Genomic DNA, 14,577 nt, shown 5'->3' on the forward strand with positions numbered 1-14,577 from the left:
GGTCCGTTGTTGACAGCAGCACCTTCACGTCTCCCGCCAAACGAGACATTTCTAGCCGTGCTACATCCATATCTCGCTCTCCCAAGGCGGATGGTGTAAGCAACGAAGCCGGCACTGGCATCGCCGGTGTGCGTTCTACCTCGCTCAAGAGACAACGCCGGAACGGGGCCGGTACCGGTGCCATGCACCCCATGGTCGCCGTCGAAGTGCCGGTTATCGCGGATCGCCTCGAAGAAGGCATATCAAGCTCGATGCGGTATGAGAATGGGCTAAGCAGCCGACTCCGGACCCAACAGAAGACTCGTGCGCGATCGAGGCGTGAGGTCCCCGATACCCAGGACTGGAAGCTTCCCGGGAAACCCGTACAGCGTGTCGAAGACGACACGACCTTGTCCGACTCGGGTGGCTCGAGCGCACACTCCGACGATACGGATGGCGACTACCGCGCGAGCAGCGAAGAGGATGGCCCAATGAAACCACCTTCGAAGCGTCGTAGGCTTCCCGCGCAGCCATCCGGCCCTGCGCCGCGCCGTCCTCGGTTTCGGATCCCAAGAGCAGCAGCCGCTGCAGGTCGTGAAGGTGTCGAACGGGAGGACAGCAGGGTGCCAACGACGACTGCGAAAGACCGTTCCACGACCCCCTGGAACACGGATCATGATCCGGACACGCACGCCCACTCCCAACCTCCAATTGAAGCCGAGGGGCGCAGTTGCCCTATGCCGTTGTTGACCCGAGGGGAAGCCGTGATGCTGTCATCTACGGTGGCCCAAGTCGTTTTCGAGATGGTCACGGGCCGTCCAATGACCGCCTCAGATCTCGCGGGCGAGACGACAGCCGCGGCCGACACCGAAAGAGATTACGGCGAACGGAAGGTCGAGGGTCTGGATGGGAGAAGACGTCGCTGGACTCGAGAGGAGGAGGTCCGCCTAGTGGCCCTGAAGCAGGACGGCTTCTCCTGGACGGAGATCGAGGAGCGGTTTCCACACAGACAACTCGGCTCCTTACGGCAGCGATGGTACACAAAACTTCAGAATACGCACGCAAGCAACCCCCCCACCGACAAGCGGAGGCAAGAGTGGAACTGTAAGCGCGCCCACCTGATCCTCGTTTGTAACCCCTCAGCTCTGTGTGATGTGAGCTCGAAAAATAGTGCTTAGAAGGTGTGCTGCAGTGGGTACTGATGCCCTGCTCTTCTTGCGAACCTACTAGGTCGTGCGTCGGCCGGTGAGCCCCTTCCGATATCCAAGCCGCCCACGCCCGTCGGAACTTCACATCGCTATCCCGGCGGACAACCCCAACCAGCAGATGACCGGGCCATGCCGAATGCGAAGCCCCGCACACCATCTCCGTCCTCGACGGTGACCGCCATGTGCCCAGTGTGCAATTCTGTGGTCGAGGTGGAGGCTTCCAGTGCGTTCAATGCCGCCAACAATCGCATGCGGGTCTACGAGCAGCTACGGTTCTGCGAGAACCACCGAAAGGAAGCCGCACGGCGCGAGTGGTCCCGACTTCGCTATCCCATCATTGCGTGGGACCGCCTAGATGATCGGTTGACTCAATTCCATCCTCGCCTGCGCCGGATCCTCGATGATTCCCGGTACCGCTCCCGCTGTGAGAGTGTTGTGCACAAGAAAGTGCGAAAGCATGGCAGGAAGATCCTCTTCCGGAGTGTCCTGCACAGCACTGGCTACTATGGCCTTAGAGGCCATGAGATCCTGTGAGTGAAGAAACACCCCTCCACCCCCACCCCCAATCCCGACCCTGCGAACCCACCGAGGAACCTCTTCACTGACCTTCCCCTCAGCTCAGCGCATGTTGTGTCTCACTTTAAAGATGCCATCGACTCACTGGCCGGCATCGATAGCGTGGTGTCGAAGTATGGTACTGTTGTGTTCGCCCAGGAGGTCTTGGTTCCTGAACTGCTGGAGATGTTGGTTCAGGAGGACATGGGAGTTGATGCCAAAGGGGCCCGCCGGATTCTGAAGGAGAGCAACAAGATCGGGAATTTGCTTAATCTTGAGTGAATCAGGAACATGTAGTTATTGGTTAACAGTATTACTGTAGCATATTGATTTAACGCAACCCAATGATCAGCATTGTACTTGGTGTTAGAAGATCAACAGAGCCCAAAAGTCAGCCAAAGACATGATGTAGTAAAAGACAACCAAGAGCACTTCACGCTATCAATACACTGAATCTTCATTAGTTTACAGCATCTGAGTTATAATGTGCATCTTTAGCTTAAGCGTACGTCTGGGTTTCTAGGTATCGTTTACCAACATTATCTGGGTCATCTACCAGCCTCATCCTGGTGAGGCTTGGTCGGCACTGAACCCCGCCTGGGAACTGGTCAATGATATTTAATCTCAGCAATCTCCGCTGTTTTTTCCCTTTCCCCTTCTTTTCCTTCACAGTGACGGCGCCCACCTGATCGCATTCTACCCACATTATCTTTCATCGCTTACATGCGAAGTTCGCCGTCAGATCTGCCTTCTCCACAGTCACCATGACAGTTAATCCACCGCGCCTCCCACCTGATATTAATACACCCTGTGCCTATTTCTGACATTATAAAAGGGCGACCTGCCGTTAAAAGGCAGACGTTCGAACTTCACCCTGCTGCCTTTCTTTGCGATACTCTCAACTACTTTTGTATGACTTATCTAATAAAACATGCCACCGAACCCTCTTTGTGGACAATTGAGCTCCCTTGCTGAAAAAGCGAGCTTGGTAGCTGAGAAATTTGAAAGCGATCACGATTTTACCAGTGACCAATATGAAATTTTGGAGACTCTGACCTCGAAGTTATCCGAAGCAATCGCTCGAACTACAGTGTTGATCCAATCGAAGAGGGAAGCACATTTTGCAGAGCATAATCGCTTTTTCTCACAAATGCTATCAGAAAGGGACGATCTCATCGAAAGCGGGCAGTTACCCAACAAAACAATATTCAGAAGAAACATCAAACTCATATTCCATGGCCCGAATCTTCAAGGTCTTTCATATATTCACAAAGAACATCTGCTTGTTTCCTAGGGAGTGTCGAAAAGTAGTCTCGCCATTGGGTCATGGTTTAGCATGGCTTCAATTTAACGCAGTTCTCCAAATCATCCTTAGTCCGTTGCATCACCCACCGCCCGTTTTCTCACCTCGTTGGGAGACGGCATCTTACGTCTCGTTTTCGGTACAGGAGGCTGCTCTTCACCATCGGTTTGCGCTCGGACAACATATTTACTCCGCCGAGTCTCGAGCAACGAAGGCGAGCTGGTGGTGTCGATTTCGGCAGGATCAGAGTCACCGGTTACAGCTCCAAAACGACTGCTATAGCGCCTGTCGGCGAGATGCCGAAGAGCTTCTTCCGTCATTGAGCCGACCAATTGCGCTGAATTGCCTTTAGACAGTGCTCTTTTAATATCAAATAGGTCCGCTAAAGTAGTCACCACTACTTGATCACTGTCCCCATCGGCAATGACCTCCCCAATTCTATATATTTTCTGACGTGAAACTTCGCTAGCCACCTTGCACACCTCTAGGCACTGCTTTGAAATATTGATATCTTCCTGTAATCGCAATCTCTCATTGTCCTTTCCAGAGTCTCCATTCCGGATCAGCGACTCTAGACGTTCCCGAAGGCGGCCGGTGACCTCTTCGAAGCTATCTCGATTGTCATTCAGAGCTCGGCGTGTGAGCAGTTGCGCTTCGAAGTAATTGTGGATATCATTGTCAGAAGCGTTTTGAGGTACCTCTTGCAGTAGAGAAGATTCTCGGTTTGCCAAGGACTCGATGTAAGACCTCGCGTCATCACAGACACGAAGGCATTGTTTGGTCACTTCTCTTTCGTCTTTCAGGTCTATGGCTATGTCTGAGGTGTAAGCGTTTTGGGAAGTAAATTGCGCCATTTTCTCATCGATTCGCTGTAAGTGGACCTCAAGATTGTATGCTGTGTCCTGGATCATTTCATTATATTCTTGAAGCACTCGGTGGGAAACTTTGGAGGTATGCCTTACGAAAAGATATTAGAAGAGTCTGCAAAAAGAGGAGGAGTGGCAACTCACATAGTAATAGTGCCTAGGCCGACTGAGATTGTTGACTTATAACCTGCGATAGTGTCTATAAACTCATTGATATCGCCTTTCATAAATTCCATTTTTGTCCAATCTCGAAAGCCCATCTTTGATTTCCCACTGAAAATCTTCATTGATTGTTCGAACTCGCGGCATACTTGGCTGCATCGATCAATAGGACCTTGAAGAAGCGCCAATATTGACGTCTCATTATTGGTCACCTGTGCCAATGAGTCCAAAAAATCTTGGTGAGATCCTCAAGCTCATCTTGAAGCCTACGCAACGTTTTGTTGCGATCTTTGAAGTGTTGAACGGTTTCATAGAGCGACTTCGCGGACTTCACGGCAGCGGTAATAACAGTCAGGACCGAGGCAGTAATGCTTAAAGGATCCGCCATTTCAACGTTCGCTGCGAGATCTCGGTAACCTTCCTTGGTAGAGTTGTCGCAGGAAGTAAAAATAATTTCCCGCTACAGTGAGGGCAGCGACGAGCTCAAATACCAGCCTCAATTTCGGCCATGCCCCCTCTAGGCACGTGTGATTTGCACAAGTTAGCGGGGCTGTCAACCAACACACTGGTGCCCCGCTATTCAGTGAATGGTTTCGGAGCGAGTGTAAGGCTCTTGAGGTACATTGGCGGCGCATTTGCACAGCTGGTTTCACGAGAGCGAAGGATGACTCAGCGTACATTAATCCTAAATGGGAATAGCCGACCTTCCTCAAAATACGATTTCAATCCCCCTGTTTTGTTCGCGCTTATTACCATTCCGTCGCGATCGATAGGATTCATCTTCACCTGGTTCCTTGCTCGGCGGCTCTATTCTGTTCCCACATTTGGGAATAGGTTTGAACACTAAATATCTGGTGGTGACCGCAGCCCAAAGGTATTGTTGGTTTCCAGAAGCTTTTTAATGCACACGATAGTGAACCGAAAGCTCTCAACTGCCTGATACAGTGATTTGCTTGAGTTAAAAGCAAAACCCCGCCAGGGGTGATGACATTGGAAGCAAGGGAGACAGGTTCCGCCATTGAGCCAGTATAGGTTTCTCGAAATCAGGTCAGGGAGGAGGTTGCGAGTTAGGTAAGGGGGTAGGGAATCATATGATTCATCACGTGGTGTCTCGAGCACAGGATCCAAATAGGCTCTTACGATGGCTAGCGATGTTTACACAAACCACCTACCCTTATGAGACGCTGGACCGAGATTTGAGATACAGTGGTTAAATTCCGCTGTACATCTGCCGACAGAAAAATACACAGCTACGCTGCCCACTAAAAATCTGCTTGGATCCCTGAATGTTAGCTGCGCCCCCTGCGCCCCCCTTCCTGTGGCTCCCTGCACTGCCAGGCTAGCCTTGCCTTTGCGGCAGTTATAACTATAAGACCCCTAACCACCATGTAAAATTTCTCCTGCCGTATGTGCGTCTTCTCCCGTTTCCCCATTTCTACCATTTGGCAAACAACCACCTCATCATCGTTCCTATTAACTGGTCCACCTCATTACCGCAGTTCACGATGGATCTTCCTGCTCCAGAATGATCCTTCATAATCCTGCAAGCAGAAATTGAGGATCTAAAAGCTCGGCTCCGCAAAGTCGAAGCTGAGATCCATCAGCTACGATACCAACAGGACACAGGTTTCCCTCTCATGGAACTGCCACCTGAAATACGGATACTTGTTTGGAAGAATCCGCTACCCAATCAATTTGTTCTTTGGCATAAGAGAATAACGGGCAAGTGGATATAAACACCGGGAAAAAATGTTCTGCTCTGCCCGCCCGCCGGTACTTCTCCACATATGCAGAGAATCTCGCGAAGTTGCTCTCGCCCATTTTAGGCCTTTCTTCAGCGAGATATGTGGAAGCAAAATGCCTAGACCCATATACTTCCGCCCCAAGCTCGACATTTTATACATCGATGTCATGTTCCCAGACGAAATCACTTCGGAATACCCTGAAGTAAATGAAATCGAGTCGATAGCCATCCCAATCCGGTCTCCCAGAAACCTAGACCTGTCAGGCAAGATGACAGGCATGAAGAGCCTTTTTTTGGTTACAGCCTTGGAAGAGCCATGGCCATGGAATCGGTGCTGTTCTACTATCGAATTATCACCCAATCCTGATCACAAGGAAAGGGAGTTGGAATGGACCGATTACATTTCCATGATCAGGCGCTATGAGCGCAACTTTCCCAACCGTCCCAAAGTTCCCAACATAGAACACGTTGAAGCCGTTGTCGGGAAGCTCGTCTGTAACAATTGCTACTTGGACTGAGCCAGACTAGGATGGCGCTGGCTTTTCCTACCTCATGGGAGACGACAGTCTCTCCTCTCAAAATCCGGCTCCGAACCAAGCACCAAACAAACGAAAAGGCTCTCCACCACAGGAACTTCCTCGGAAACTTCTGAAAGGCAAGCCAAGAGATCTCTCCCTTCCCGCCATCGTGAGCTCGGGTGATCGGGCGCAGCAGGCGCTTGTAGTCCGAAATGAATCTCCGTGGGACACCTTCAGCAGAGTCTATGAGTGCGAATTAGCAGGATCGGTGGCCGTGGTGGAACACATTGTCCGCCCCTCTACCGTTCTCGCCGGGAGTTTCCAAAAGAAGCGATCGACGAGACATTGGACAGATTCAAACGTATCCGACACGACAACATCATTCTCGCCCTGGAATGCTTTGGAGGGTACGTGTATAGCTGTGGCAGTCTCTTTGTAGCAGCCGTTGGGATATTCTCGCTCAACGGCATCCATGTTTTCTCGGCCTTGACTTCGACTTCGACCTGCGAGTTGGCGGCGGGGTGCGATGCTTCAGCTTGGTGGAGGCTCCTTGGGTAGGGTGAATTTATTGCGATGGACCGTCACATGATACATAACGGAAATCTCCCTTTACCATGGGATGAAGTGGCCACTTCCGGTGCGCCCCAAGCCGGTGTCTCTCCACGGAGTAGGAGTGGCTGGTTGAAAAGGATCCTGGGATCTGCGCGCGAGAGGGCAAGTCAATGGGAGATCGCGCAGGGGGCAGTGGTTGGTCAGGATCTTCATCTGTTGTAATGTGTCAATTTCAGTCCTGATTTGTTTTGTACTATGCCTGTCTTGATTGTTTTTCTTTGTTTGTTTCTGTTCCCTTCGTTTGATCTTATTTTGCTTCTCATATTGATATTGCCTATCACATTCCCGCCCATGGTATGGCATTTTCTTTGTGTGTTCCTTTGTTCGTGTCTTCATTCGTTTGCTCTTCCCCCTCTTTTCTTTGTCTCTCACTTAAGTTTTTCTTCGAACCATTTCAGCTATTTGTCTAGCTCTGGAGAGAAGTATAAAAACCTCCCCGGTTCTGGATCTCTCTCTCTCGATATATTTTAACCGTGATAAATCATTACTCTGCAAATCGACTGGAAATTTGCGTCCCAACAGAAACCCTTTCGCTCTTCTCACTTGCAATTGGAAGTTTTAAAGCATTCGCCGCAATGCTGAATGCCGACCATGGCGTGCGAAAACCTTTGTCAACCTCCTCAGACGTCAAGGGCGGCGATACGTCTCAGCAAGACGAAATCATGGAGATCCATAGCCAGGTGCTTGAGATGATGAAAATATTTAAGCGGACATAGAAACACGGAGTAAAGAACAATATGATGCCGATCTACGGGCCTCCGTGAGAGAAGATCTGGATGCAGCGCGTAACATTTGAGTGCCAGTAAGCAGTATTTACCTATCTAGTGGGCTTTATTGCTGATCGTTCAGCAAGGTACGTCGAAAATATGAGTAATGAATGGAAGGAAAGGGACATCGAGTTATTGAGATTGTTGGTTCCCTGCTGTGGCTGTCTGTGAGATAAAAATCAGACGCGGAAGACAAAGTGACTTTTTCTGAAACCCAATTGTTATTGCTGGTTGATGTGTAATTCAGGTACGAGTTGCTGTTACTGGATTCTAGACCTAAACATTCGGGTCTTTCCACGCTTGCTATGTAGCTTAGTTGTGAAAATTAAAAATATGATAGGAAAATTGATTGGTGAAATATCGATCCACAGGCAAAAGGAAGAACAATTTAACCAAGGAAGGCAACAGCACCTTCTTCACGCTGTTTCTCAAGGGCCCGTTTGCAACTCTCCTCAACACTGTTTTAGCACTCCGGCGCTACTCTGGGACCCTGAGATACGCCCAGTCAAGCCATTGTTATTACAGGGTCGTTTCGACATGCCCACCTGATGAAGTGGCCTTTTCAAGGATCCAACCCGCTTTTTCATCGGGCGCCTGTCTATGTCGGACCGGTGAAAGTCTATGATCAGGACCCGGCGCAGCTCGTCATTCCATAACATGTTGGCAGACCGCAGGTCTTTATGTACCACTCCCAGCATGCGGATTTCCTTCTTCGACCTGGAAATCTCACGACTTAGCACTTCCTTGTCTTTGACGTTCTCTATACTTTCCCCCGCCCAACCCATGAGAAGCATATGGCGGATGTCCCCAGCACCATGGAGGAAAAGGAAAAATTTCAAATCAATCCTCCCCAGGAATACAGGGACAGCAGAACCCTGTGCTCTCTGAAGAACCCGATATATTTCTGCTTCACGTGAGACAACTTTCCATAGCCCGGATGTTGTCCCCTTTCCAACAAGAGTGTAGCCATATGCAGCACAGGTGATCTTGAAGGGTGCACCATACGATCCACAAGTCCCAAATGGTGTGCAGTTATGATCAAGGTCACGATCGAGCTGTTCTTTCAGCAGTTGCACAAGCTTCCTTGCATCGATACAATGTCGATCACCATTCTGGCCTCGCCGGTGGAGAGAAAAATTAGGGCATTGATGGTCCAATTCACCTCCCTGTTGCAAACCCAATAAGCATCGCTGCGTACAGTAACGTGCCGTGTGTTGGCTCTGGCCGCTCGATGGCCTAGGACCTGCTGGGCGCGCCGATGAACGCTGGCTGGGCGGGGAGGATATTACTTGGCTGAAGCCCCGCTTCCGGCCGTGCGCTGTTTGGTTAGAGTCGGAGTCGGAAGAATCCATATGATCACTCAAAGGCGAGGTATCCATTGGTGCACAGGTGGTTTGAGATCGGGTACAAACTCGATGGGCCGGGCTGTAATGGAGACGATGGCAGATGTTCAGAGGGCATATATTTCCGAGCTTGGCATATTCCGATCCTGGGAGGGAGTTTTGTTGCAGCTCGTCATCGGGGATTTGCGACCGTGTAAAGTCAAAACTTGTCTTCCATATATGGAGCTGGGATCTTGCAGCATTCCGCCACTTCTGGTCACGGATATCCGAGAGAAAGGACATCAGACAGAGACATAATATTCTGGCAATAGCTGTTTTTGACTGATAAAAGACCCCAGGATTTTCTGAAATCACATCCATGTTTGGTTCACAGAGATAGTAATAGAGCGTACTAGGGTCGTTGTATGGAACACGAAGAAGAACGATAGCAAATCCATTAGTTATGTAGGAGTACTCCAGTCCAGCTTGGATCATGACATGATACTCCTGAACCAAAACTGAGCAAGTCAGCTGTTCCGCATTATATCTCAGCTTTTCATCCTTGTTCAGCTCATCACTCTTGGGGATTGTGTCTGACTGAACAATCTCTTCCCAGAGCTTCATCGATCGAAGACCCGCTCGGAGATTTTCAACCGAGAGCTTGTGTGGCGGCTTATACTCGACTGTCGTAATCAAAGTATTGGTGGAATCGTTGATTCGATGAATACAGAATGAATCTGGTTTGGGATGTTTTGTGCCGGATTCATCAAGCAGCTGTACATCTGACTCTTCTGATGTCTGTAGAAGATTTTCATGATTTTCAAACAGGATCCCATCGCCAAGCCGGAATCTCTCTCGGGCATCAGGTATTTTGCATAGCTCGGTTATGATATCTTGGACATGGTCTTCCACTGCAGCTCGTTCATAGTTCTCCAGATCCTTTTCACTTCGTAGTTTTCGACTAGAATACCGCCGACCAAGTCCCTCTAGCTCAAGAAGAGATGTGAATAGCCGAGGTGCATCTTTTCCAGCTGGTTGGAGGTAAGTGGAAACCACATCATAAATTTCTTGCAGTTGAACCGGACAACTTGACCAAAGGCGAAGGCTCGTTGGGCAGTATTTCCCAGTGGGTGGTGGAATACTCCCCTTCGTGGAGCGGGTTGGCGTTCCAACCTGCAAAGGCCGGGAGAATGAATCATGACAACCTTTGATGAGCTCTTCTAGTGTTGTCGGCTGGCTGCGCACTCTCCCCTGTGCTTCCCGCTCTTCTGCCTGCCTTCGCAACTCTGCTTCCCGTGCCTCTCGCTCTTCTGCCTGCCTTCGTTCCGCTTCCGCTCTACGGTAGAGAGACTCGTAATCTGGTGAACTGTTATCGGACATTAGAGAGGGATACAGAGTTATGTCAAAAAGCGAAAGTGGGTACCAGGAATTGACTGGCATAGAGATAGGGCGGCGATAATCCTGAAGTGAACGAGAAACGAGAAATAATGCCAGCCACCTCCCCCAAAATAACACGGATCAACGTTTACCCGCACATAGAACACGCGAGCCAACTGGTCGTATCTGACAAAACAGCGAACTGCCCCCCGGTTGACTAACCCGCTCACTAACCTTGTTCTAGGGGTTGCAAGGTCACGCCGAACTTCTTTTTGGGGTATAGCGTACCTACAGGGAAGGCACATTGCGCCGCATGGCGAAATCAATGACATATGCTAATTTTATGTGGTGTCGGAGTCACAAAGTGGGGCAAAAATGGCTCATTTTGGACTTCATGTGCAACCTGGAGTGCCACGTGATACCCAGAAACAATGGCAGAAAAGATTTACCGCCCAATGCCCTTCCAAAATTTTATTTTTGTTTCTGCTGCTGAACCATACATATCAGATTTGACATCATAGTAAGTCAGTGTGATATTCAATATTTATTCTAGTCGCTAACTGATACCAGAATAATCCTGAAAATAATACCACAAGCTTTCGCGCCGCTATCACTACCAGTAAAGCCCAGATAGCTCACTGGGAATAGATGCTGATATATATAATCAAAGGAGGAATATGGTCAAAGGGCTGATCCGGCTGGCTTTGATGCAGTACGCGCGAGTGGGAACGGATAGAGCCACCGAGCAAAACCGGGTGGAGATTAATTCTATTCAATTGCGACGGAGCGTTATTTTTGAGAAAGGCCGGCTATTCCCATTTAGGATTAATAGAAGCCGATCTCCAGAGCGAGGGCTCAGCCATATGAGGCGCATGGGAAGCAAGCAAGAAATTGCAGTTTGATAGATAATATATGGTGTGGAGTGAATTTCTAAGGCCAGCACCAAACAAAGGGCACGTATTAAGATTGAGGGGAAATGTTGATCCGGCTGGCTTTGATGCAGCACGAGCAGCTTGGGCATCGAAACGAATTTCCGGCCGAAAATTAGGCAAATCCTTGACACGTCACCAGACAACTAATTCAACAAAAACTGTCCACCGGATGAACCATGTAGTTATCATATTGCCTTTGGCGGTTGCGTCGGGTGAGGCAAACCTCCGCGAAGTTCTATGACATATCAATCATCTACCACTAAAGAAAGAACAAATGGACATACTAGGACATTTATTGAGCACTTGTGACTAGAACATAAGTAGGTCTTGCGCTCCCATCTTGACCGCATTGTCTCAATAGAGACGATGTCAAGTACTAACCACATCTCACTCACAGGAGTATTCGCAGCTGCTTTGGAATTGATCGGTGATTTTGAGAAGTTCAAGCGTCGCAGAGCTGGATTTCGTACTTGGCACTGAGGACGTCATTTATCACGTGATGAGGGGCTATTTTGATTTGGCACTAATGCCCCTCCAGATAAATAATTCAACGACCTCATCGAAAGTTCACAATAACATATCAAGGTTCGCACTTCATCATTTGCCTAGATCCCCAAAATTTAAACTTGATTCTGAAATAAAAAAATGTGCGCTTGTCTTCCTAGCCTTCTTATTCAATACTGATCGTTTCTGAATTTAGAAATACTGATTGCATTCACCCGAGTACGCAACGAGTTAGCGCCATGCCGCACACCAGTTCTATCACATATCTACCGCTTCCGAGCTGGCTAGAAGCCTCTGTCGAAGAAGCACGAAGCGCAACTTCCAACACAGTGGTCTCTGATTCACAACGATGGGCTTTTGAATTTGAACTACCTGTTAATGAGGGTGTTAAACGGGTGGTGGATGAGGCGAAGAAAGTCTATCTGGTGTGCAGCAACACTCTTCGGGAATATTGATAGTATTCTAATTGTACATAGGAAAAGTCGTCATCCGAGGTTTCTTTCTTATCTTCGCACGGGGCTGTTTTTAAAGGAAGTTGGAGATCAGGGGGACTAGTTGACACTATAATTGTTCCACTTATGGGTTATGACGCGGAAGTGACTGCAAAAAATGAAGACGGGAAAGAGATAAAAGTAGATTGGAATTGGAATAATGCCATACTTGTGTCAAGGCATACAGTTTTCAGAATTGAAGGAGAAATGAAAATTGGCGCTGTGATTATCACACTAAGGCGGTAATTAAGGATAAAAATGTATGCTACATTGGTTATTATTTAAGCATTACAAGCTTCTGAGCGAAACGATGAAGTATGGTGGCTTTGCAGAGATCCATTGTTGTCCCCATGTGAGTGAACACTGCCATAACCTCGGATATTGACCGTGTTCAACTGCGGCTGAGAGGCAGTTGTTGTTAGCAACTGAGTGTCAAACATATGAGTTTCAGTGTCAAGGCCGCCGGACTGTGTTGCCCAGTAGTCGTCAGGCTGCGCTGCCCAGTAGTCGGTGCATGGCATGTAAGTTTCAGTGGGCGAAGTGACGATGTCGTCAGGCTGCGCTGCCCAGTAGTCGGTGTTTGGTATGTATGGTTCAGCGGTCGAAGTCGTACGCACCAACTGTGAGAAAGATCGACCGACCGCATTTTGAGCTGTATCTTCAACTAAATTTCGCCGGTAATCCGCTGGCAATTCGACCGTGGACAGGTCAACCATTTCGTTTTGATTTGGTTCAACGTGTTGCGCAGAAGATATTGAGCTTGTTGAGGATGCGGCATCGGTTGCAACATCAACAGTGCTGCGTCTGTTTTCTTGATTTGAGGTACCCGAGTGGTTAACCGGCGTTTGATGTGCAGGGTCGTTGGGATCTAAAACAAAACATGTTAGTGTCTGTAGAGAAGCGAAGAGACCATTTAAGTCAGACCTTTATTAGGGCGAATAGTACCATCATCTTCCCAGCTAAGGTAAACTCTCAATACGCTGAGCAGACGGCTCTGAGTTGTTCGAAGTTCGCGATAAGTATATCCATAAGTAATTAGCCCCTCAAGTATGATTTTTGCTGCCGATATGCATTTCGCGAATCGATTTTGCTTAGATTGGAGAAGCCACTGAATGAATAACTTCCGTTGGTCGTCTCTCAGAGAATTTTCGCATCTAGCAATGTTAGCTAAGCTAGAAAATAAAAATGAATAAGAAGACTCACAAACTCGAAACATCATTATCCAGTTCGAAGATAATAGCTGGGCCAGCTTCTTGTATCAATCTAGTATAACTCTTACCCCGTCGCTCGCATAGTTTCACACACGCAAGAGAGCAATCCCATTCTTTTGAAACTTGTTCGTATGCCCCAGTCTTTAGTTTCTTCCCACACTCATATTTGGAATGAGAATCAATCTCGTGGACTGAATAGATTAAAGAAAGGCGGTGTGCAATAATCTGGTTGGCTATATTGTTTGCTGCTGTCGTTATAAATTTATACAAGCGTCGTCCCTTTGGAAGATTTGAATCGATGAGACCTTCAGGAGTCAAAATCGCCTTGAATGATGTTGTCGGCAAAGGTTTATCTTTAAAGGCTGCTTTTAATTTCAACCATTCGCCAGTTACTAGCCTTTTATCTTGTTTATCCACCGCGACGTTTCTTCGTCTTTTCTTGAATGGGGGAGAGCTTTGAGACACGGGTGGACTTGGAGACCCCAGAGTATTACTCTGGTTCACCCCAGCTCTTGGATTGAAAGGGGTGGAAGAACTGGTAGGGCATGGCGATAGCCATCGACCTGATGTCGGATGATAGGGATTGGAAGAGATGGAGGAACTGTTGAGACGTGAAGAACTCGTAGGGTACGTTGTCAGATACTGTTGATTCTCTATTCCCGCTGGCTGCTGATATAGCTGGCCATGGAGATTGGAAGAGATCAAAGAGCTGGGGGTGGATAACTGAGCTGCCGGCCGAATTGAAGGTAATCGTCGGATGAGCTGATCCTGCGATGGAGCCTGAGTAGGCGGTAACTGAGAGATAAGAAAATTTGCATTATTTGAAGGCCTGTATTGCGTTGGAATGAGCTTCCAACACTGCTCTGGAGCTCCCCTAAGGAAGAACTGGTGAAAGTCACGTAACAAATCCTGCTGCAACAGTCAGAAAATAGCATCTAATCTAGAAACCTTACTTACCTCTGAATCAAGAACTGTTGAGGGAGAGAGTTATCGTGTAATATTTCTGAAAGAGTGCGAGTCTCCATA

At 48.5% G+C, this 14,577-nt stretch overlaps 5 protein-coding genes across 5 annotated transcripts; 2 read left to right on the plus strand and 3 right to left on the minus strand.

Annotated features, from left to right (window-relative positions):
- Positions 1 to 191: 191 nt before the first annotated feature.
- On the plus strand, positions 192 to 2,024 carry HCAG_02679 (predicted protein; the record flags this gene model as incomplete). The annotated part of the gene is made up of 3 exons (XM_001542458.1): positions 192 to 1,083; positions 1,210 to 1,717; positions 1,805 to 2,024. The coding sequence occupies 3 exons, from the start codon at positions 192 to 194 to the stop codon at positions 2,022 to 2,024; spliced, it is 1,620 nt and encodes a 539-aa protein (XP_001542508.1).
- Positions 2,025 to 3,113: 1,089 nt separating this feature from the next.
- On the minus strand, positions 3,114 to 4,171 carry HCAG_02680 (conserved hypothetical protein; the record flags this gene model as incomplete). The annotated part of the gene is made up of 2 exons (XM_001542459.1): positions 3,114 to 4,002; positions 4,056 to 4,171. The coding sequence occupies 2 exons, from the start codon at positions 4,169 to 4,171 to the stop codon at positions 3,114 to 3,116; spliced, it is 1,005 nt and encodes a 334-aa protein (XP_001542509.1).
- A 3,819-nt stretch (positions 4,172 to 7,990) lies between these two features.
- On the minus strand, positions 7,991 to 10,728 carry HCAG_02681 (conserved hypothetical protein; the record flags this gene model as incomplete). The annotated part of the gene is made up of 5 exons (XM_001542460.1): positions 7,991 to 8,017; positions 8,401 to 8,769; positions 9,004 to 10,402; positions 10,648 to 10,653; positions 10,706 to 10,728. The coding sequence occupies 5 exons, from the start codon at positions 10,726 to 10,728 to the stop codon at positions 7,991 to 7,993; spliced, it is 1,824 nt and encodes a 607-aa protein (XP_001542510.1).
- Positions 10,729 to 11,090: 362 nt separating this feature from the next.
- Positions 11,091 to 12,304, plus strand: HCAG_02682 (predicted protein; the record flags this gene model as incomplete). The annotated part of the gene is made up of 4 exons (XM_001542461.1): positions 11,091 to 11,125; positions 11,528 to 11,557; positions 11,743 to 11,772; positions 12,046 to 12,304. The coding sequence occupies 4 exons, from the start codon at positions 11,091 to 11,093 to the stop codon at positions 12,302 to 12,304; spliced, it is 354 nt and encodes a 117-aa protein (XP_001542511.1).
- A 317-nt stretch (positions 12,305 to 12,621) lies between these two features.
- HCAG_02683 (predicted protein) lies at positions 12,622 to 14,576 on the minus strand (the record flags this gene model as incomplete). The annotated part of the gene is made up of 4 exons (XM_001542462.1): positions 12,622 to 13,208; positions 13,286 to 13,476; positions 13,544 to 14,152; positions 14,509 to 14,576. 4 exons carry the CDS (start codon positions 14,574 to 14,576, stop codon positions 12,622 to 12,624), a joined length of 1,455 nt encoding a protein of 484 aa, XP_001542512.1.
- Between the last annotated feature and the right edge of the window lies 1 nt (position 14,577).

The sequence above is a fragment of the Histoplasma capsulatum genome, genomic scaffold (assembly GCF_000149585.1).
Source record: "Histoplasma capsulatum NAm1 scaffold_2 genomic scaffold, whole genome shotgun sequence".
In the NCBI taxonomy this organism is placed as follows: Eukaryota; Fungi; Ascomycota; class Eurotiomycetes; order Onygenales; family Ajellomycetaceae; genus Histoplasma; species Histoplasma mississippiense.